The 25743-nt window shown below is 32.1% G+C and overlaps 1 protein-coding gene across 1 annotated transcript in view; it reads left to right on the top strand.

Moving 5' to 3' along the window:
• Positions 1–25489, top strand: part of LOC134712761 (proline-, glutamic acid- and leucine-rich protein 1-like) — a 35685-nt gene extending 10196 nt beyond the window's left edge. The window contains exons 2-17 of the mRNA XM_063574608.1: positions 3441–3505; positions 4152–4257; positions 5185–5331; positions 5863–5934; positions 6630–6683; positions 7898–8051; positions 12798–12924; positions 13262–13349; positions 13861–13955; positions 14752–14859; positions 15386–15524; positions 19510–19663; positions 21359–21414; positions 23495–23698; positions 24286–24876; positions 25350–25489. Of these exons, the coding sequence (XP_063430678.1) occupies positions 3441–3505; positions 4152–4257; positions 5185–5331; positions 5863–5934; positions 6630–6683; positions 7898–8051; positions 12798–12924; positions 13262–13349; positions 13861–13955; positions 14752–14859; positions 15386–15524; positions 19510–19663; positions 21359–21414; positions 23495–23698; positions 24286–24876; positions 25350–25415 (2226 nt within the window). The 3' untranslated portion in view covers positions 25416–25489. The remainder of the gene's footprint in view (positions 1–3440; positions 3506–4151; positions 4258–5184; positions 5332–5862; positions 5935–6629; positions 6684–7897; positions 8052–12797; positions 12925–13261; positions 13350–13860; positions 13956–14751; positions 14860–15385; positions 15525–19509; positions 19664–21358; positions 21415–23494; positions 23699–24285; positions 24877–25349) is intronic.
• Positions 25490–25743: the final 254 nt, after the last annotated feature.

Raw genomic sequence — 25743 nt, 5'->3', positions numbered from 1 at the left:
ACAGAGCATGAGCTGCCAGACCAAGAATTTATCAAGTTCTTGAATTGATTTAAAGATGATTGCTTACGAAGCTCATCTGGCAGCTCATTCCAAAGCCTAGCACCTGCATACCTGAAAGATTGTAGGCCATATGCAGTTGTTCTTACATGTGGTAGATCTGCTGTATTCTGGTATCTGAAAGAGTTTTCCTTTAAGTGAATCAAATCATGGAGATAAACAGGGCAATCTTTATTTATAATTTTGAAAACTTCAATCGCCAAAGATCGCATTCTTCTTACTTTTAAAGATGGTTATTTTGATTTGCAGAGTAGATCTTCATAACTTGCTGAATGGTCTTCGTAGATAAACCTTAGTGCTCTCTCTTGAATTTTCTCTATCTTTTTTGTATTTACCTCCCCACAAAAGTGCCAAACTAGTGGGCAGTAATTAAAGTTGGACATTATGAAAGAATAATAAATTGTTAATTTTCCGAGTTTAGTCAGGTGTTTACCTATTCTTTTTAATACATTTAATTGTTTGGATGCTTTTTTACATATTATAGAGACATGTTCATTGAAATTTAGTTTAAAATCTATTGTTACACCTACAAATGTAGCAGTTTAACGTTATCTTCACACTCTATTTCATTACCTTCTAATTTAAATTTTAGGTTTTTGTCTTTAGTTTTTTTACCTACAGCTATTGCCTGAAATTTTTCTGGATTTGCTTTCATATTATTTATTGAGAACCAGTTTATCAAAATTTTACTTTCTTCTTCTAAAGTTTTAATTAATTTATCTAAATCGTTATCTGCGTATATCATCGTGATATCCTTGAGAGAGAGCACAGGAATCAGAAGTTCTATCAATAAAATTCTGTAAATAATAAGGTAGACTATCAATAGAGCTTCTTTATTGATAGTCGACCTTAATATGAGGCAGGCATTACCTGTAAATTTAACATGTTTAATGGGGACGTCTGTATGAATTATTTTTTTGAAACATTTTTTTAAAAATATTTGTTAAAAAAAAAGAAACGGAAATACCGTAACGTTTCCGATTTTGGTTCTGTTGTTAGGGATTTAGTTGTGATGTTATTTAAGTTATGACGTCACATGCAATGTAAACAAAGAAACGGCTTAACGCTATCATCAGGTAATGTTTTTTTTTCATTTCAAGGAATTATTAAAAATGAAATTTGTATTGTCTTCCTTCCTATTTATACTAGACTGATAAATATATATATTTTACTCAAAGATTCATACAAACGAGACCGGAAAAAGGAAGTCTATTGTAGATTTCTGCGCAGGTCCTGGATTTCAAAACACGTCAAAAAAAATTTGAACGATTTTGACTTCATTATACAATAAAATACAATATTTTTATTGTCAATCAAGGTCGCCCTAAAAGAGCAGTATAATTACAAGCAATTTGTTACAATGATTATTAATAATTCTTATTATTATATGACTATAAATTTTCTGTTTTTTCATTGGCTAAAAGCATAGGAAATCCTCTTTGATAAAACATTATATTCACCGCGGCAAAAATCACGAGAGGTTAATATAAGATTTGGAACAGCGTCCGTGTACCTAAATATAGAAACGGGGAATTCTTGTTAGCTATTTAAGGGATGTATAAATAAAATGGTTTTTAATTGAACGACCGAATAAATATCAACCAATCAGCGCTCTCGACATAAAATCGTTGCGATCTCACAGACGATAGTTACATGTTTCCGGCAACAAAGTATGGCTGGAGCAGCAGAAGTAGCTACTGAAAAACGCTTTTCATCGTTAAATAATGAGAAAATTAAGAAGATTGTGATAGAAAAGGATTCTAAAAATACTCGCCGATCAACAGATTCTAGCGTGAGGACATTTAAATCTTATTTACGAGAGAAAAATCTACCTGAAGATTTCGAGAATTTGCCAAATCTAAAAATATTAAAATGACACTGAGAACTAAAGAGTCATATATAATAAAGCTCTTAATGTCAGATATGCAAATGACAAAATATAGAATAAAGAAAATGAGCCCAAAAGTACAATGAAAAATTTGGGAAATTTTCCCGAATTTTTTTTTATTGAATTTTCTACTGTTATTGGGGACTTCGTCCCCATATTAATCGGAAGTTCTTTCAATAAAATTCTGTAAATAATAAGGTAGACTATCAATAGAGCTTCTCTATTGATAGTCTTAATCAGAATTCCTGTGATTTGGACAATCCTTGAAAAATGTGTTGCATTCCTGTCGCTTCTCTACGAGAAGCTCTATTGATAGTCGACCTTATTATTTACAGAATTTTGTTGATAGAACTTCCTATTCCTGTGGAGAGAGTCACCAACACCGGGTCACTAGATATATTTACTAGTTTACAAATTTTTCCGCCATTAGGTAAAATCTCAAAGCTTCCTGTAAACATGATAAACTATAACATCAGAATTTCAAAAAAATTGAATCATGTGTTAAAAAGTAATTATTGTTAGATGTCAGAAGGTGATTCAGAGCCATTATAATAGGTCAATTGTAGACAAAATTCAGCTAAATACCAAAAGTGTAAATACGTCTATTCAGCACCTATAAAAAAAGTCAAATAAGCACTTGGTCAAATCGGCATCTAGTCAAACATGTCAAATCGGTACCCTTTTTCAAAATTCCAAATCATTTTGGCAAGAATGTAGGACTGAAATTTAAGTCACAGGACAAAAAGTCGAGGACAAAAAGTCACAATTCAGTTTTGAGATATTTATTTTTTGAACAAAAAAATACTTATTTCATGTATTTAGAAATTTTTTGTGAGTTTTTCTTGAACTATTTAATATGAATTAGGGAGCTACCATTTGATTTTTATGGGGGGCTAGGATGAAAAATTTTGTCCTGCATTTTTTTTTAGCTGTTATCTCTGTCCTGCCTTTTTATTTTTCACTCTGTTCGGTCCTGCCTTTTTTTTTTATAGTTTATCCTGACTTTTTTTACCTAAATTGTCGTTCTGACTTTTTTTTTTGCAAGTGTCTCAGACAAATTTTAGAAGGTTTTTCTCTGATTTTATGTGCTTTCTATACAAATATTCACCCATATAAAAAGAAATCAATCTGCAATTTTTCAGATAATAAAAGAGATAAATGTATTATTTTTTCGATTTTCAGTTGTAGTTCATCAAGTCAAGGTTGTATGCAAATTTTTAGCAAAATCTGCGACATAGCCCATTTACTGTCCCTTGACCTTAAACTACATTGTATTTGGTCTTCAAAAAACTAAAAATAGCAGTTCTTAGACATGTTAGAAGAATACTGGTTTTAGAAGTATATTAACTGTTAAAATGGTTAATGCATACAGTTCTAAGTGAATTGAATTTTTCTGTTACCTTAAAACCATGCTATGTGTATACATTTATATTATCTTTTCAAATTATTCAATTCCTTCAATATCTTCATTCAATTAAAACCTATTTTTTAACAGAAGACATATGGTCTGCAAGAAACCATCAGCTATATTCATGGCTGTCTAAATACATCTAAACTAAGGTGAGTGGATCATTTATATTCTTATCAATTACAAATGTCAGACAAATTTATATCTATATATAAAAACAAGAGGATATTTATGATTGACAATTCAATTAGACAACTCTCCATAAGAGACCAAATGATATACAAGTTTAGAACTACAGGTCACTGTATGGCCTTCAACTCTGAGCAAAACCAATACAGCAAAGCTTAAGAAAGCCCCAAAATTACACAATGTATATGTAAAACAATTCAAACAAGAAAACTAGCATGACTAACATCTTGATTTAAATACTTGATTTTTTTTTGTATGTAAAACTAAAAGGTTGTAGAAGTTTAGAAAGTTACACCATATATACACATAGTTCTATGAAAATAAACTTTACATGTTTAGATTAGTAGACAAACTGTCTCTGAGAAATAATTGTAGCTGTTTTCTGTTGGGTTGATGACTCAGAATTGTCTCTTACATTTGTCATTTGAAATTCATGATAAAGGAACTAGCAGAAAATACATGATGTTCAACAAATATTGAGATATTTTTGCATGATTATTTCCAGCCCAGTATGCTTGTGATATTTACTTATGCTCATCCTGATAACTATATATACAAATTTCAATATACTAGCTTCAAACTGTAACAATGATATATTATGTATTACAGAACAGAGGGATTGGTTTTACTTGAGAAGTTAACAGAGCAATGTGTTACCGAAGTATTTACACAGAATGCTGTTACATGGATCAAATTTATTATTCAGTGTTTAGAGGTAAGTTAACCGATAACTATTATTTTGATCAAAGATTATTGTTTTTGTGATCTTGTAAATATTATTATCGGTAATTCGTATATTTTCCCTTTAATCTTACTGCCTAATATTTTCGAGTATCAACGTACTGGCTGTATCACTGAAAATATTAGGCAATACATTGCGTGACGTCATAACATTGCGTGACATCATAATTAACGATAAACAGAATAATAGGTAGTTGAGTTTTTGATACTGACTATATCATGTTGAATACCGAACGGGCTCGTCTAGATATTCCACATGATATAGTCAGTATCAAAAACTCAACTACCTATTATTCTATATTTATCGCTATTTTGTGCATTTCTCCTTTGATCTTTTTTTGTGATAATTTTCATATCATGCTTCTTGCTTGATATGGAAAAATTATCGCTAGAAACTAAGGGGGCCACGTGGCGTTGCTAACGAAATTGACAACTTTGTCATAGGTAAAATAGCGATAAACAGATTATCATTGGTCATCTCAACTCGATTGCTTTTCTCACTTTCACTGTACCAGCTCAAGCAAGAAAATCAATCTCGTTGAGATGATCAACGATAATCTATAAATATAGCCGTCCACACTGCGCTATACAGTAAATAATCCTAAGATCAATGAAAGACTACTGAAAACCTAAAAAAGAAGAACAATTTCATCATAGATACTTTACATATAATTCATGTACATGTTATAGAAATGATATCAGTTATATATATTTTTTGTAACACTACCTATACAAGAAACTTATCCCCTTGACTGGACGCAAATGTGTTCTTAACTGTTTTTTTTTTTTTGATAAAGGAATAAAACGTTTAAAACATGTAACTTTTGATATTGATTAATGATCTTCATGATCTTGTTGCATTGTATTTTACAACTGTATTTTTATTCTTGTTATTTTGCAGTCACATGACCCTGTAGAGGTCAAGAGATTATCCTGTCGTGTAGGATGTAAGATAATACCTTTAACAGTCAACTTCACTGCTCTTAGTAAAGATATTATATCTGTTTTACCACAGTTATTAGCAACACTTATAGCAGCAAGTTCTGAGGTAAATATACATTATGATTATAAAATGTAAATGATTGGTAATCGTGACATTTCATAGGACAGTATGTCACTAGTTCCTTTATGTCCCTTTTTACAGAATTTTAGACATGTTCAGAATTCTAATTATTTAGTCATTATAAGAAATAATGGTGCTTGAATTTATGCTGAAGTTACAAAGAGATGGACGGTTATGCTAAATATTAAATTTTATCTTAAGCGTTGGTGACGAGTAACATATTGGCATAAAGGGCAAACCTTTGGTAAAATCAATAAATTCAAACCTCCATATATGGACACTTTTAAGATAAAGACGTCAAAGGAAAAAAATAATTATTGTAGTTAAAGTTATCTTAATTGAATTCCACCTGTAAAGTCAATGAGTTATCTACCTTTGTCCTTGCTATAAACATGGTAAATATGAGTATTAGTTTTTCATGCGTTAATATTAAAAGTAAGAGAAATATTGGTTACAGATCTGAGTTACTTTATGATATGACCACATTAACAGGTAATAATTATATTTTTATTTCAGTGGCTTACAGCATCACTCAAGCTACTTGGAGTATGCATTCAAAGTTATCCAGGACCCTGTGGAACATTTAAGGTAAATGATGTGGCTGACTGAAGATGACCAATGTCTAAAACCTTGGAATATAATTTGGAAAAACTTATTAATTACCATGAAGAGAGGTAGTGTGATTGCCAAGGAGACAAAGTATATAACATAAACTGATATGCATGTTAATCTTCTTTATTATTTCTTTAAAGAGTTCAGACAATCATACAAATTCACATTATTATTACTGGTTGTTTGAATTTTGTCGTTTCTTATGGCAAAGCATGTACTTCATCACTTGTTATAGAGGAGGACTGAATGTAGAACAGTGCCTTTTGTTTTCTATGTAAATACGAAGATGTGATATGAGTGCAAATGAGACAACTCTCCATCCAAGTCGCAATGTCTTAACAGTTAACAATTATAGGTCAAAGTACAGTCTTCAATATGGAGCCATGACTCACACCGAACAGCAAGCTATAAAGGGCAGTAAACTGACTAGTGTAATAAAACAATTCAAACAGGAAAACCAACAGTCTAATCTATTTATATATAAAAAAATAATAAACAAGAAACTCTAATGAACCACACCAGCAAACACTAACCACTGAACAACAAGACAGGTGCATTGAAATATAGCAGGTTTAAACTTTGTAATGTGCCAACCTTCACTCTAGCCTGAGACAGTAGAGTAACATGTATATATAACAGAATGCATATATTTCTGACTTTGTATATTGTAGACTAAATTGGAAGCTATGGTAACAGAGTTATTTAAGGAGCAGTCTGTACCAAAGGTATAAATTACAATTAACAAGAACAAAAATCTTCGTCTGATTCAAATGTTTCCATAGACAGCAATACACATTATCATGAGTCTGAATATGAAAAATTATAAATGTAGTCACCTATACCAGTAAGTCAAACCAATTTGTATATAGGAAAACCATAAATAACTGTTTCGTCAGATACGTTTATTTAATTCAGTATTGTGAAAGATTTAATGAGACAAGTTTTGCATCAATTAGCTATAAATATAAATAACACCTAGTTATACCCCTGCTTTAAAAAAGGGGGGTATACTGTTTTACCTCTGTCTGTCCTTCCGTCAATCAGTCTGTCCGTCCCATGAATATTTTTCCTCGCATTTTTCTCAGGAACTACAATACAAGGATTTCTGAAATTTGGTTTCAGGGTTTATCGAAGTCAGCTTTACTGTGTGATGCGTTTTCAGATTGATCACTTGACAACTTCCTGTTTACCGAACACTTTTATGATTTTACACATGATAGCCAAGTTGAAAATTTTTGTCACATTTTTCTCAGGAACTACAATAAAAGGATTTCTGAAATTTAGTTTCAGGATTTATATAAGTCAGCTATACCGTGTGATGCGTTTTCAGATTCATCACACGATAACTTCCTGTTGACCGAACACTTGCATATTTTTACACTATTAATATTATCCACTTGCGGCGGGGGTATCATCAGTGAGCAGTAGCTCGCAGTTTCACTTGTTTAAATTGCAATATATTTAAATGTATCATATTATGAATAGGGATTGATTAACCTCAAACAAATTGTAAGTTGAGCAGCATTCACACAGCCATCATCATCATAGTCAGTATGAGATCACCTTGAATGCCTGTAAAAGTTTATAAGCATAATGAAACCATTGAATCAGCACATATATAGTAATTTTTTATATATATCTTTATTACCAAAGTCTATATATAAACTTATGTACACATTTGAATTACATCAACATCAATACTACATACAATACATACATATATATACACAAACTATGTGACAGAATAGCAGAAAGTGTTGTAGTCATTCATAAAAAATATTTTAACATTTCTATTCTTAGCTTACAAAAGATCAAAATATAAATTTATCTAAATTACACAGCTCTTTTACATTGTTTGTACTCATTAGTTTAATAAATTGAATAGAGATGAGAAGGAAGCAAGTTAAGACTTTTAAATGTTTTAATTTTTATTTTCCAGGAAGCTATTTCCTTGTATGTATTACTGGCTAGAGTTGGTGGTGGAGGTAACAAGGGGATCCATTTCACTGAGGCATGGTCTTACAAGTTTCAACAGATCGTTACCAGTCTAACAGAAGTAGTTAACCTACTTTATAATGGCTTGAATATACCTGGTAAGTGAGGCCTGGTCCTACAAGTTTCAACAGATCATTACTAGTCTGACAGAAGTAGTTAACCTACTATATAATGGCTTGAATATACCTGGTAAGTGAGGCCTGGTCTTACAAGTGTCAACAGATCATTACTAGTCTGACAGAAGTAGTTAACCTACTATATAATGGCTTGAATATACCTGGTAAGTGAGGCATGGTCTTACAAGTTTCAACAGATCATTACTAGTCTGACAGAAGTAGTTAACCTACTATATAATGGCTTGAATATACCTGGTAAGTGAGGCCTGGTCTTACAAGTGTCAACAGATCATTACTAGTCTAACAGAAGTAGTTAACCTACTATATAATGGCTTGAATATACCTGGTAAGTGAGGCATGGTCATACAAGTTTCAACAGATCATTATCAGTCTAACAGAAGTAGTTAACCTACTTTATAATGGCTTGAATATACCTGGTAAGTGAGGCCTGGTCTTACAAGTGTCAACAGATCATTACTAGTCTGACAGAAATAGTTAACCTACTATATAATGGCTTGAATATACCTGGTAAGTGAGGCATGGTCATACAAGTGTCAACAGATCATTACTAGTCTGACAGAAGTAGTTAACCTACTATATAATGGCTTGAATATACCTGGTAAGTGAGGCATGGTCATACAAGTTTCAACAGATCATTACTAGTCTGACAGAAGTAGTTAACCTACTATATAATGGCTTGAATATACCTGGTAAGTGAGGCATGGTCATACAAGTTTAAACAGATCATTACCAGTCTGACAGAAATAGTTAACCTACTATATAATGGCTTGAATATACCTGGTAAGTGAGGCATGGTCTAACAAGTTTCAACAGATCATTACTAGTCTGACAGAAGTAGTTAACCTACTATATAATGGCTTGAATATACCTGGTAAGTGAGGCATGGTCTTACAAGTTTCAACAGATCATTACTAGTCTGACAGAAGTAGTTAACCTACTATATAATGGCTTGAATATACCTGGTAAGTGAGGCATGGTCTTACAAGTTTCAACAGATCATTACTAGTCTGACAGAAATAGTTAACCTACTATATAATGGCTTGAATATACCTGGTAAGTGAGGCCTGGTCTTACAAGTTTCAACAGATCATTACTAGTCTAACAGAAATAGTTAACCTACTATATAATGGCTTGAATATACCTGGTAAGTGAGGCCTGGTCTTACAAGTTTCAACAGATCATTACTAGTCTGACAGAAGTAGTTAACCTACTATATAATGGCTTGAATATACCTGGTAAGTGAGGCATGGTCTTACAAGTTTCAACAGATCATTACTAGTCTGACAGAAGTAGTTAACCTACTATATAATGGCTTGAATATACCTGGTAAGTGAGGCATGGTCATACAAGTGTCAACAGATCATTACTAGTCTGACAGAAATAGTTAACCTACTATATAATGGCTTGAATATACCTGGTAAGTGAGGCATGGTCTTACAAGTTTCAACAGATCATTACTAGTCTGACAGAAGTAGTTAACCTACTATATAATGGCTTGAATATACCTGGTAAGTGAGGCATGGTCTTACAAGTTTCAACAGATCATTACTAGTCTAACAGAAGTAGTTAACCTACTATATAATGGCTTGAATATACCTGGTAAGTGAGGCATGGTCTTACAAGTTTCAACAGATCATTACTAGTCTGACAGAAGTAGTTAACCTACTATATAATGGCTTGAATATACCTGGTAAGTGAGGCATGGTCTTACAAGTTTCAACAGATCATTACTAGTCTGACAGAAATAGTTAACCTACTATATAATGGCTTGAATATACCTGGTAAGTGAGGCATGGTCTTACAAGTTTCAACAGATCATTACTAGTCTGACAGAAGTAGTTAACCTACTATATAATGGCTTGAATATACCTGGTAAGTGAGGCATGGTCTTACAAGTTTCAACAGATCATTACTAGTCTAACAGAAGTAGTTAACCTACTATATAATGGCTTGAATATACCTGGTAAGTGAGGCATGGTCTTACAAGTTTCAACAGATCATTACTAGTCTGACAGAAGTAGTTAACCTACTATATAATGGCTTGAATATACCTGGTAAGTGAGGCATGGTCTTACAAGTTTCAACAGATCATTACTAGTCTGACAGAAATAGTTAACCTACTATATAATGGCTTGAATATACCTGGTAAGTGAGGCCTGGTCTTACAAGTTTCAACAGATCATTATCAGTCTGACAGAAGTAGTTAACCTACTATATAATGGCTTGAATATACCTGGTAAGTGAGGCATGGTCATACAAGTTTCAACAGATCATTACTAGTCTGACAGAAGTAGTTAACCTACTATATAATGGCTTGAATATACCTGGTAAGTGAGGCCTGGTCTTACAAGTGTCAACAGATCATTACTAGTCTGACAGAAGTAGTTAACCTACTATATAATGGCTTGAATATACCTGGTAAGTGAGGCCTGGTCATACAAGTGTCAACAGATCATTACTAGTCTGACAGAAGTAGTTAACCTACTATATAATGGCTTGAATATACCTGGTAAGTGAGGCATGGTCATACAAGTTTCAACAGATCATTACTAGTCTGACAGAAGTAGTTAACCTACTATATAATGGCTTGAATATACCTGGTAAGTGAGGCATGGTCATACAAGTTTCAACAGATCATTACTAGTCTGACAGAAATAGTTAACCTACTATATAATGGCTTGAATATACCTGGTAAGTGAGGCATGGTCATACAAGTTTCAACAGATCATTACTAGTCTGACAGAAGTAGTTAACCTACTATATAATGGCTTGAATATACCTGGTAAGTGAGGCATGGTCTTACAAGTGTCAACAGATCATTACTAGTCTGACAGAAGTAGTTAACCTACTATATAATGGCTTGAATATACCTGGTAAGTGAGGCCTGGTCTAACAAGTGTCAACAGATCATTACTAGTCTGACAGAAGTAGTTAACCTACTATATAATGGCTTGAATATACCTGGTAAGTGAGGCATGGTCATACAAGTGTCAACAGATCATTACTAGTCTGACAGAAGTAGTTAACCTACTATATAATGGCTTGAATATACCTGGTAAGTGAGGCATGGTCATACAAGTGTCAACAGATCATTACTAGTCTGACAGAAGTAGTTAACCTACTATATAATGGCTTGAATATACCTGGTAAGTGAGGCATGGTCTTACAAGTTTCAACAGATCATTACTAGTCTGACAGAAATAGTTAACCTACTATATAATGGCTTGAATATACCTGGTAAGTGAGGCCTGGTCTTACAAGTTTCAACAGATCATTACTAGTCTAACAGAAATAGTTAACCTACTATATAATGGCTTGAATATACCTGGTAAGTGAGGCCTGGTCTTACAAGTGTCAACAGATCATTACTAGTCTGACAGAAGTAGTTAACCTACTTTATAATGGCTTGAATATACCTGGTAAGTGAGGCATGGTCATACAAGTGTCAACAGATCATTACTAGTCTGACAGAAGTAGTTAACCTATTATATAATGGCTTGAATATACCTGGTAAGTGAGGCATGGTCTTACAAGTTTCAACAGATCATTATCAGTCTAACAGAAGTAGTTAACCTATTTTATAATGGCTTGAATATACCTGGTAAGTGAGGCATGGTCTTACAAGTTTCAACAGATCATTACCAGTCTGACAGAAATAGTTAACCTACTATATAATGGCTTGAATATACCTGGTAAGACTGGCAATTAGTTAGATTTTAGTTCATTAATTTCAACCTTATAATGATTTTATTAAACACATAATTATTCTACCCCAACTTTTTAAAGTGAGGGTATACTGTTTTACCTCTGTCTGTCCATCTGTCTATCCATCCATCTGTCAGTCAATCTATCCATCCGTCCTATGAATATTTTTCTTCACATCTTTCTCAGAAACTACATTATAAGCCTTTTCAGATTCATCACTCAACAACTTCCTGGATGGGCAGGGGTATCATCAGTGAGCAGTAGCTTGCAGTTTACTTGTTTTAAATATGGCTCACCTTCAGAAACTTTCATAAAAACTATGTGACTAAATACCTACACTAGTCAGCCTTCTCTCTTATTGACCCACACACTATACATGTTGAAGGGAATAAAATTAATGAACATTAATTTTTTCAGTCTTGTTAGCTACTTCACATGTACATTCTTGACAGATGTTTATGAAATTATTTTTTTTCAGCAATATCTCAGACAATTTGTTTTAAATCAACATTTTTAAAGGATTTTTTGCCTTTGTAAATATAATCTATATTTTGAAAATTTCATTATAAGCACTGTTAAGCCTATATATTTCTTTTAGGACTGTAATGAAATTTACCACATAGTTTATATCAGCAATATCTTGAATAAGTTTGAAAAATCAGGGCTGATCAATTATTTTAGCAGGGTTATGTTCCGTAGAAATATAAATTCTATAGAGAATTGGATTAAAAGTTCTCAAAATGTTCAATTCTTGTCAGATAGTTAGGAAATTTAGAGCCTCTAGACAACAGTATTGCCAAAGGCTGACAGCTGAAGATACTTCAATAAGGCTGATAAAATCACAGACCTGAATAGATAAATAAAAGTAGAATTATAATATGTATAACAATAAGGGGATGTGGTATGAATGCTTATCAGACTATCCATTAGTGTATTCATCTGTACATATTAATATGAGACCTGAAGCAAATGTAACTGCAATGTTGATATTTATTTTTCCAGAGTTAGAATCCACGTTTACTGTTCAAGTCCTGCCAATGAGAGAACTTCCAGAGACATACACAAACAGATTTAACATTTTATCATCTTATCACCGTACTTATTGCCTTTGTTTACAAGAACTACTCAGGTAATTACAATTAACTCTCAGGTGATTACCATTAACACCATGAGGGACAAACAAAGCATAAAAATCTAAATTCTACACTGTTGGGTTTAATTTTCAAATTGAGAGTTCAACACATAAAAAAAGTACATATTTTCAGTGAATATAAAGTGAATGGATATCTATATGGTTTAAAGTAGTTTAATATTAAAATATCATTTACATGCAATTATTTGAAAACAACTGGGCCATACATTTTGAATTGGGATATTTGATGTTGAAGTGTTGGTTGAATGTCTGGCCCCTGAGTGAACAAACTTGAGAAGGATTGTTTATTGAAAGAATTTTTTCCTATTTTCAGTCAGCCCTTTCCAGCGCCCGTAAAAATTCCAGTTAGTGATGTTATAAGACTTGTTACTAAAGTGCTGTCTGTCAATATCAGAGATTTAGTAAGTACTACATAAAAATATATCTAATAACTTGCACAAATATATGCATAAGCTTGGAAAGTGAAATTTTTAAATCATTCTAATCAAATTTCAAACCATCATATTTTCAAACAAAAAGTAACAGAATAAGGAAAAGGGTGTTTTAAAGAGAGTTGACACAATATTTGGTTGAAGGACAATGGATCTACTTTTACATATTTAGCCTTTCTAACCTACTCATGCTACTGTGCTGTTTTATTTTCACTATTTTGTATAAGCATTGAGGATGTACTCTTATAAGGAAGATTTATGTTATGCATATTAGTATCAATTTATTTTCATGTAATTTTTCAATTCCTAAAATTCATGAGAATTAATGGCTTATTCAAGAAATTATTATTGAGTATTGTTATTTATAGTTGATTTATATATCTGAATACAATCAACATACAGAGAGTAATACATAGTTAAAGTCTATGAGGTCATGTGTATGTGTATTTTATGAAAGCTGTAAATAAATCATTTGTTTTAGACCCTGAGACCCTCTACAGAAAGGTTGTTATTATCAGGATATATATCAACACTACACAGTGATGCAGTACTTTGTCTTCATAGTCTTATTTCAAGGTAAATATTAACTGATTGTCTCCCTTGTATAAATTGTAACAAATGTTGTCTCCCTTGAATAACTTGTTAACAAACCATAATGTTCTCTCCTTTTTATAACTTTAAAAATCTTATTTTGATACTCTGTTATATTTAGTTGCAAGGGAAACATTAAATAAATCATTTAGTTGTGCCTTAATAATAATAAGGAAATGTATTTGATTACTGTAGTCTGAGGAATACATTGGAGATTATTTGGCTGTGTCCCTCAGTCATGGTCTATTGACTTTAAAAACTCTTGCTTAGTTAGCATGATATGTTTTTATTGGGTCAGTTGAATGGGAACACCCAGTGGTAGCTCAAGGATATTTTATATGTAGTTTAATTAGCAGATTTCACTGTCATGAAGATTATTTAGCCTTGTTCCCTATGTCGAAGTCTGTTAACTAAAACTTTTGCATATTATAAACGTTGAAGTTTGTTTAGATGAACCACTATTGATTATTCAATGATATTTAGTATGCTGTTTTATTAGCATTTCGCATCTCATTTCCATGGAGATACTATAGACCTCTCCACCTCATCATGGTTAATTATCTTGGAACTTTTAAATAGTTTTTTGTGATTGGGTCAGGTTAAAGGGAACAACCTTTTTTTGACTAAAATATGTATAAAAAATTATTTAAGTCTGCCATTAAGATATGACTTAAGAATATTTGTGGATGTATCTACTTTTTTTGTGGATGTGTCTACTTTATTTGTGGATGTGTCGTCTTAATTTGTGGATTTGTCATCTTTATTTGTGGTTTAATTTCAGATGTAAAACATTACTCTTACCATATTCCAAGAGCATTATTACTGTGATGGTCAAAGAATTAATGTTATTCAGGACTAAAGTTGTTTATGGTCAGAACAGGGCCCACAGGTGAGATAATTATGTTCTTGTCCTTTTGGTATTGAATAATTTGACTGCAAGTCATAGAAATTGATAAAACACATTAAAATACATATGATGCAACAGCATGATAAAATATGGAAAATAAAAAAAAATGATTTAAAATTAGATTCCATTTTGAGCTGGGTAGGAAAAATTGAAAGACATGTATGAAAATAGGGAGATATGTTTGAGACAAATGAATATAAGTGTAGAAAATATGTGGATGTAAGCAACTATATGTTACCATGCCTTTAACAATGAACAATACCCATATCATACAACCAGCTATAAAAGGCCCTGGCATGACAAAATGTGAAACAATTCAAACAAAAAAAACCAGCTGTCTGATTTCTGAAAATCAATTAACTGAAGACAAATAAAACAGACAGCAACTAGGGGTATAAACAATGGAATAGCTTGTTTATTTATTTTTATTGAGTATTGGTATTAGAATATACATGTATATATACTAGTGTGTTAATTGTCCTTCTCTATTTGTACTCTTGTACTTCAGCTCTTTAAGGCAGTTAGTATACAAAACACTGGCACTATGGCTTCAGACTACAAAGTCTTTCACAATTACTACAGACGAAGATGACTGGTTAGTCCAAGAAATAATCCATGATGTCAGACCTCACACAGATAACATGAAGGTAAGTTACTATAACAGGGTCTGTAGTTCCTCACTACAGACGAAGATGACTGGTTAGTCCAGGATATACTCCATGATGTCAGACCTCACATAGATAACATGAAGGTTATTCAATCTACTATATCTACAGAGCATATTTAGGTGGATCTAAGCCCCCCCTTTATATGGGAAAAAATTGATTGATTATATTGGGAATCACTGAAGCATGACTGGAGCAGTCCCCCTCTTAGGGCAGTCAGTGCCTTTAGTGTTTAACAACACATTCCTATATATATTTTGTTATGCCCCAACTAAGGGTACTATGTTTTTCAGTCTGTGTCCATTTGTCTGTCCAATCGATGTCTGTCCTGCTTGGTGTTAAAGTTTTTGATGAAGTTGAAGTACAAACAAATTGAAATTAGTTCACTGAGTGTTCCCCATGGTAGGATCTTTCTAATTTTAATGTCCAATTAGAGTTTTGACCCTGATGTCACAGTCCACAGAACATAGAAAATGATAGTGCAAGTGGGGCATCCGTGTACTATGGACTCATTCTTGTTGTTTACTGCTATAAATATTTCAGAGTTGGAATTATATCATATTGAATGTACTTAGATTTTTATCATCCATTTAACAAATTTCAAAGACTGACCCATTTATCAATTACTGCCTTTAAATCTTCTCCAAGGCATATCTTAATGCTTGAACAGGTTAACACTTTCCTTACTGAATTGTTTTTTTCCGCGACGTTGTGTGACCTGATCAAATTTCCGCGCTCAGTTTGCCTGGCCTGAAATAATTTGACGTGTGAATGGGAAAAAAATGACGTTTTAATAAAAACGTGTGTATCTTTGTTGTTTCTCATCAAATCGGTTTCAAACTCGATATTGTTACACGTAAGTATGAAAGGAGTGTTGCAATATAAATAAATTTACATGACAATACCTACTTTTTTTTTTTTAACCTTTAGTGGAAAGAAAATGACGTTTGATTTGAGAAATCTATTTTTTTTTGTGACCGGTTTATATTTTTGCCTCCGATCTTTTAAATTAACAATACAAATGGTAATTAACAATTTCGAGTGTTCCTTTATCATAGTTTTATAGAAAAAATAACTCCAGAGTCAAAATTCTAGCTTATTAGTCAAAATAAATACGAATAAAAATGGTTTGACAAATTCCGCGGCGGCCATTTTTTTACCTGTACAATGCAATCACCAGATAGGAAGTTGTGTCCCTGGATAAGTTGGAGTTGTCTTTCTTAGTCCGATGTTTTCTTTGAATTTTTGCATGAATATTGATCTAAATTGACTATTGGGATCTTTTGTGGAATTTTTAATATTTAAATGGAGATATCTAATGATATTTTTTTCTGGTAAAATCAAATCTTTTGAGATTAATATGTGCTTTTTTTTTAATGTGCAAATATTTTTTTAGTTTTGTTTTTTGTATCAAACCACTGACTGCATGGAAATATTAATTAAATGTAAGATGACCTGACACACTTATCCATGTACATTTAACACTTTAATAATGTGTTGATAAATTAAGTGAGACATAATTAAATGTTGAAAGACAATCATGAACTTTTAAAAATAAAATTACTTTGAAAAAGTCAATGATTTATTTTTAAAATTATTTATTATAAGTGTCCTGACTCCATGGGATGCTAGAATTTCCACTGTCTTTGGTTTTGTATTGTTCAATGATGAAGATAATTTAATGTTCCTTATTAAAAAAAAAAAATAAAAAAAAATGAAAATGTCAACTGTAACAACAAATATAAATTATGAATATCCTTTCAACAACTTATCTGTGAAAACCTTTTCAACAAATTATGTATATATAATATCCTTTCAACTTAAAAATTGTAACAAAGTAACTGTTAATTTAAGAAGTTTAATTTTTGACTGAGTGGGAGACAGTGAAGCAATGGGGTAGGCAAAGGGGCTTTCTACATTCAACACAACCATATTTTCAAACCTTTTTTCCTCTGTACCTTTAATAGCTACCCTAGCCCAGCATATGTGACACCTTATCTTGTTTCCCAAAGTCTACTGGCAAACAGAGTTAACCTACATGTGTTTGATCTGTCTTGACATGGTAGATTTCACAATATGACATACACCGTGTCTGACGCTACCAAAACCCAAAGTTTGATGGCCCATTTCTTTGTTTTAGAAGGCATGAATTGCTTGAATGCATCCCTCCCTTTGTAAGGTATCATGAATCGTCACCTATTGTTTGGGGACATGTTGGTCTCTCATTTTTGTCTGTTAAGGGGGTCTTTAATTTCTGAGTTTGTAAGATACATCATTATTAGTCTCCCATCTTTGCTCACCTCGCTGGTGCGTATCAGTGAAGTGAAGATACCTTATTATCTGCATAATTTCGTCCATTTCTTTGAAAAATTAGAGATCATGACTTATATTTTTAATAACTATAAACATGATAAAGCCTTCAAGTGTTGGGATTAATAAATTTCAGGATAAAAACAATATATGTACATTGTCAGAAAATAAAACATTTTTGTCCTAAATTCTAAAGCTCATACAATTATATTTTATTTTCCGTCAATGTACATATATATTGAATATGAGAATAATTGCCTGTTAAAATAAAAACATAATTGTTATGGCTTTTTTACTCTAATATAAGTGTGTGGCTCTGATCTGGCTGCGGTTTAACATCTTAAAATTGAGATGATTATATTCATATTTATATATGATTTATAAAAACATTACCGGTTTTATGTTAATTATCAAATCATTGCAATATTACTTTGCTCTTCATGGGCCCTTTTAATAATTAGAATAAAAATATCTTATCTCTGGAATCAAAATATCCTATCTTTGGAATAAAATGTCTTATCTTATCTAATTATAACTATCAATTATTTGGTTGTCAGATAGAATCATCTGGAAAAAATATCCTTCTTTGGGTCTCATATGTTTTGTGGACCAGTTACTTCTGGGATAAATGGGGAAGACCTCTTTCAAATTTCAATATAAAAAATTCTTGGTGCCATCAGTCATTGTTGGGGGACATCAGGGGCATTATTTACATCTGTCAGCTGTCATTATTTTCGTCTGAAAGTTCGCTGACCCCTTCTCTTTCAACATCACTTCAGGAGTGATCATGAAATCATCACCAATGTCATTTTGAGGTCAATGCATTTCATACCGTTGACCAAGAAGATCTACTTCTCCCACCAAAAATCCCTTGAACTCGTTCTCAAAACTATCGGACATTTTTATGTCTCAGAATGTTACAGACCATGAAACGACATTTTACTAATATTTACTTTAATTTTGCGTCCTTGACATCGGCAAGTGAGAGAGGAATGTGATTGGATTGTTTTATTTAGAACTTCCATAAAAGGAGTGCGACCTTTTGCACTCGTGGGAAAAATCCAATTACCGCGCCGACGGAAGTCGGATTATTAATTGATTTTATTCTCCGTGCAATTGTTAAAATCGTTTTTCGTAATTTGTATCATAATGTTAATCAAAATATTCATGAAATTAAATTTAACTTTCCTTCCAAATAACCTTTTCTCGACGAAAAAAGTCACATGTTCGCATCACATGTTTTTGTACAAAATGGCGGCGGCTTATTTTGTTTGTTGACGCTACCGATCTTTCATTGTATTGAAGTATATATAAGGTATCAAATTCAGTCAGAATTGGTATTCTTTAACTGTGATATACAAGCTTCCTGAAAACCTATATATGTATTGGTTAAACATAGCTTTACGGGGGGAAATGAGTTAAAAGACAAAAAAAATATGATTATCACGTGATTGTCTATGCCTGAAAGCATTGTTCGGCCTGGCTACGGGGATGCCTCAACACATTGTTCGGCCTGGCTACGGGGATGCCTCAACGCATTGTTCGCCTTGAAAGGGTTAAATCTTGTTTTATATCTTTTTATGACCTTGGTATTTTTATGGCATTGATCAAGATTTTATTGTTTCAATTATTTTAACTTTTTTGATATTTTCATTAGACAGTTTCCATCAAAACCAAAAAAGACAGTTTTGAACCTCCTCCATCTAAGAAGAAGAAAAAGGGAGGTTACTCTGAAATTAGTCATGGAATTAGTACACAGAAGAAAGTAGATCTGGAGGCTAACTCTGAACTATGTATGGTAGCATTGGAAGGTAAAATAGCAGCTTAGTTTTTAATTAAGTCAGTTGTAAAGAGAAGCATTATGAGAAGGTTAATGGTATTAAATATGCAGTTGTATTATAATTGGTACATCTCATTTCCACTAAGATTATTTGCCACTGTCCTTCAGTCTTGGTCTATTAACTTTAAAACTTTTGTTTAGTTTACATGGAACCACTAATGATAAGTCAATGGTATTTGGTATGAAGTTTTATAAGCGTTGGCATATCTATATATTTTTATAGAGGTTATTTGGCCATGCAACCTTTATTCATAGTTCATTGACTTTGAATGTTCCCCAGAGTTTAGATGTTTAGGTTTCCTTACTGTTTAAACAATAAGCAAAACCTAAAACTTGTAAAGATATTGTCTTATTATTTTCAATAATTGAATTTTACTTTAATAATTACAAATAGGTAGAGATGTTTCCCTTATACATGTATGTAAAAATCACCTTTTAGGAATCCAGATGATTATACAAGTAGCAACCAAAATGTAGAAAAAGTTTTATAAATTTGAAATCATGTGTGAGTTATGGTTTTATTTTCTGTTGTGTTTTTTGGGAATTAACTGAAGCTTTGAAGTTAGATTTAGTATTGGGTAAGAATGATGGTCCTTTATTTTGCACCACCATCTAAACATGTCTACAGTAGTTGTCGTTTGTTTATATATATACGTGTTTCTCGTTTCTCGTTTTGTTTATATAGATTAGACCGTTGGTTTTCCCGTTTGAATGGTTTTACACTAGTTATTTTGGGGCCCTTTATAGCTTGTTGTTCGGTGTGAGCCAAGGCTCTGTGTTGAAGGTCGTACTTTAACCTATAATGGTTTAATTTTTGAATTGTTGTTTGGATGGAGAGTTGTCTCATTGGCACTCACACCACATCTTCCTATATCTACTAAATGGTTTGAGGTTTATTAATGATTATTGTAGAGTGGGGTGCTAATTTTCGCCACATCTTTTCATGTTTTCTGCAGTTTCTGTTCAGGTCTAAATGTTTTTGAAGTATACGGATATTTCTATATGAAGATAACTTCAAATGCAAAAAATTCTTAACCTTGAAAACGAGTTTGTTTGAATATAATCATCTGAAAAGTTAGATTAAAGGGTGTTTGAAATTTCCTAATTTTTTGGCAATGGGGGACACATATTCGCCCTTTTTCACACATCTATTTAAAATCAAATAACTGCAGCTTTTAACAACATTGATCAAATCAATTTCATTATAGATGAATAGCAGACATTTCAAAGGTGTTAAGAACTGAAATTTAGGGGCATTCAGTCAAAGAATTACTTAAAAATAAGTGTTTTTTCTTCAGGAAATTGGCCGAAAATCGTTGTCCGTTTTAGGTCCTTATCAGTAGGTGCCGCAATTTTGTCACAGTTTTAAAAAAATAATCATATTTGTTATATAATATCATTTACCGGTATATGTCTTTCATTTCAGCCATCCTTTGAAGTTTTTACACCTCAAAATCATGAAAAGGCGAAATTGTGTCCCCGGCAAAAATGGGCGCCCCACTCTAACTACCCTAGATTTGATGGATATTATCACGATGTAGAGGAAACACTATATCAAACAATAGTATTCTTTTAAGGACCTTAATATACAAATTTGGTTTCATTTTTTCTAATTGACTTGATTTGTCGCACCTATTTTTTCTATTGTGATTTTTGGTATTTTCAGTTTTATATTGGTTCCTTACTACTGTTGGTTGTCAACTTAAGCAGAAACTAATTGAGGTAAATATGTTTTAATTTAGATTTATATTTTTATAATTCATATAATTTTTCAGGTAATTTTGTTACTAAAAAAAGTGCTACACTTAAGGGCATATGTCACCAAGGTTCCTCCAGAGCACTGTTAGATAAGGGGGAGCTAACTCGTATGTGCTGGAACCAAGGGACAGGGGGTCAGTCTATCGCTAGACTTAATGTTCTGATAGGCATAGCTAAAACGCAAGGAAGGTTTTCATAATTTAATTACTGTAACAATTTAAACGAATGATGATAACAAATCAATTAGTAAACAATTCTAAATAATAATAATAATCTAATTAAAGTACAAAGTATCAATTCAAAATATCAATTTCCAAAGTAAAAACTATTTCTCCTTAAAATGTAAAATATAAAATAAATGCCAAAACTACTAAATCATAAAATGTACTTAATCTCTAATTCAAAATGTAAAAGTCTCAAAAATAAAACAATCTTTAAAAGTATTTCCAAAGTTAAATTATGAGTCAGAGATAAATTTTGTCTCACACTACACAGTCAACTGGTAGACTGGTAGACAGTCTTAAAGGGCCAGTATAATGACATGAGTAGTGTGAGGTTACGCTTCCGAAACACTGACTGTTATCTTAAAAATTCCCAAAAATAAAAGGTGAGTCAAAAAATACATTTTTGTCTAAACACTACAAAGTCAACTGGGAGACTGATCGACAGTCCTACAGACCCAGTATAACAGACTTTAGCAGTGCAAGGTTAGGTTTCCGAAAGGTGACTGATTTTCCTAAATTTCACAACGCTATTTATACTAAAACATAAAATAGCTCAACATGACACGAGATGTTAATATTACTCTCATTAGTAAAAAGAGACTTTAATTAACAAAGCCTAATCCTAGTGACATGTATGCTAATTACAATTAATACTTCAAAATAAAGTGCTTTGAGCAAACTGTGACATTTCGAGTACTAATGCCACAGCATAGGTAAAATTAATTAAACAGATTAATTAATACTTTTACAAAATACAAACATTAAATTTTCTTTCATAAAATAAAACATATTTTTATCCAAAATAACACTAACACAAATTTAAGCCAAATAACACACCATGACACATACAATACAGTTTTGATCCCGTATTTAAAGTGTGATGAAAATTTCGAAATAGGCTATTTTTTGCCTGGTTAAATCAAATTTGTAATAAAAAGTATACCTTTATGTGCTACTTTGTGAGTAAAATGAGGTCGAAATTTTGTATTTTTGCTCAAAATTTGAATTTGTGGCCGCATTTTGTCTTTCAAAAGAAAGACATAACTTTTTTGTTTTAACAGATAAACACAATTTGTTTTTTGTTAAATAATTTGTAATTTCTGTATTTTATAAGTATCATAAAAAATTACGCATTTTATTTTCAGAAATTTCTCATATTAATTATCAAATGATCATGAAATGAGAAAAAACACTATATATTTGATATATATAAAAAAGAAGATGTGGTATGATTGCCAATGAGACAACTATCGACAAAAGACCAAAATGACACAAACATTAACAACTATAGGTCACTGTACGGCCTTCAACAATGAGCAAAGCCCATACCGCATAGTCAGCTATAAAAGGCCCTGATAAGACAATGTAAAACAATTCAAACGAGAAAACAAACGGCCTTATTTATGTAGACATATATTTATAAAAATTAAAAAAATTGTACTATTTACAGTTTTATCAAATTTGGTATATACATAATCTCCCTGCAAAATGAAACAAAATGTTGTTTTAAAAAAAAGGGGTCCATGCACTTGTTTTCAAGTTAAATCAGTTTGAATGATAAAAATCAGTCGAAAAATGCATCTTTTCTCGATATGTCACAGTTTGGCTTGGAGAAAATAACATTTTACGTTAGCAATGTCATAACCTCCCCTGTAACTGTATGGTATGCGTATGCTTAATTCATCTACAAAGACAGTTTATCTATGATAATATTTTCTTTCTTACTGACAAAAATAGTCTGCTGCAGATCTTAAATATTTCTATTTTACATGTTTTATATTCATACTCTGAAACTAATTTTAGCAATACTTATTTTTTAGGAGCTGCAAGAATTCCTTATTTCTGTTGCCATTACCTTCAGATGTAAGGGTAACTATGGAATACCTTATGCTGATGATAGATGTCGCCACAGTCTGCTCAGGGTCATGCAAGCGTTTAATGTAATGCCACATCCTACAGCCTCATCATTACTGCATTATTCTCTATCAGTTCTCAGATGTACATCTCAGGACACCAGTTTGTTGGTACGTATCAACAAGTTAAGGCTAACATTTCTAAAGCAACTAAGTTTTTTCACCTTTGAAACTTTCAAAACTTGCAGAAGCTAGTATAACTATTGAAAACCTATAAAAAGAGCACCTCTATTTGACCCTTTCAACAACTCTTGCAAGGTGGCATGTTGCAAGGCATAATTTGCTTCTTTCATCTTTCCAGTGGCATTTCAAACTTCCCACACTATATTCTGTTGAACCTACTTTGCAGAATCTTCCTAGTGTATTAAGTTCTCAATATTAATGAAATATTTGCCACTGGACTTATAGCAAGCAACATTTTTATCCAAGAGAGACAAAAGATACCATAGGATATGAAAACTGAAAAGTTAATTACTTATTGCCAACAGCATGGCAAATCACTAAAAATAACCCCAAAACAACCACAGTACACACAACATAGAAAACTAATTACAGAGCAAAACAAATCCCAACAAAACACAATGTAATCTCAGATGCTCTGGAAGGGGAAGCAGAATTATAATTATTCCATTAAACCTTAAGCTTGATTAGAAAGTTATTGTGCAATAGAATTGAAATGTTTGTTACTTACATTGCAGGTATCATCATACAGCCTAGAGTCTCTACAAGCCTGTGAAGCCCTTATACATGCCAGAGCTCCATCTTATAATGTAAGGAAAACAGTTTCAAGGGAGGTTATTGAAGATAAAATAGACATTATCCAGCAAGATAAAGCTGCAGAAAGGAGCAGCATATATTTATCAGGACAAAAAACATCATCTTTATTTGAATCAGTCGGAGAAAAACATAAAGACAATGGAGAGTCCAAAAAAATCTTTACGGAAAAAAATGTCAAAGAATCTAATGTTGAAGATATCTACGAGAGAAAACAAAAGCATGGGGGACACGGTGATTCTGACAATCAACTGTCTAAAATTATTGACCATACTTTTACTAAGTCAACAAATAATCAAGGTCAAATTAAAGCTAACCTTTTTAATGAGAGACAGTCTAAAATGGAGGAACAGGATGCTAACATGATGGACACTGATGTTGATGATACACCAGGAGGTTTAATGGAGTCGAGTGTCAACCAGAAAGATACTGTAGAATCATCAACACCTGAAATATTACTGAAGGAGAACAATTCCGAAGGAGTGAAAAAAGAGGAAGAAAAACAAACATTGTCTGTAAGTAGCCTTGTATTAAAAGGCATAAATGTCAGAATTTTTTTTTGTATGACCCGATACAGTAAAAATATTTCTTTTGTAAGGTGAAAATTAAAAACATTACCTCTTCAGCTGCACAAATTGTTAAGAAGTGTATCTATAAACTGCTAGAGACATAACCATCAAGAGTGTTAAAGATCAACCTGTGCTACTATGAGTAAGCTAATGTGTCCATGAAAACAACAAAATCCAAATGCTGCGAATGAAACATTGTCAGATATTAATAAGACGATGTTTTTTTTTGTACTGTAGATATGATAATTTAAACTGAGAGAAATTTAATAACTGTTAAAAATTAGCACCCAGTTTGTAACGATAATTTAATGTAGGCACAAAAATAATTGGAATTCTGATTGATAGAACATCCGAACTGGACAGTCTAGTGTTGGAATTCTGAATAATTAATTCTGAATGTTTGATATTTTATTTTGTAGAATGAAGACCAGGAAAACATAGTAGATATGCTGTCAGCATTTGTAGATATAGATGAAGACCAATAAAAATCAACCATGATACACCATCTTATTTATCTGTCACCAAACAATTGTCACACTAATAAAAATCAACCCTGATACACCATCTTATTTATCTGTCACCAAACAATTGTCACACTAATAAATATCAACCATGATACACCATCTTATTTATCTGTTACCAAACAATTATCACACTAATAAAAATCAACCCTGATACACCATCTTATTTATCTGTCACCAAATAATTGTCACACTAATAAAAAGCTATTTGGCTTGATATCTTCGAAAGGCTTGGCTTTTGGGCTAAACTTCCATAACCCTTAAAACATTTTATTAGCCTGATTTTCCATCA

The sequence above is a fragment of the Mytilus trossulus genome, chromosome 3 (assembly GCF_036588685.1).
Source record: "Mytilus trossulus isolate FHL-02 chromosome 3, PNRI_Mtr1.1.1.hap1, whole genome shotgun sequence".
Taxonomy (NCBI): Eukaryota; Metazoa; Mollusca; class Bivalvia; order Mytilida; family Mytilidae; genus Mytilus; species Mytilus trossulus.
Note: the sequence above shows the minus strand (reverse complement) of the source record. Positions and strands in the feature narration are given on the sequence as shown.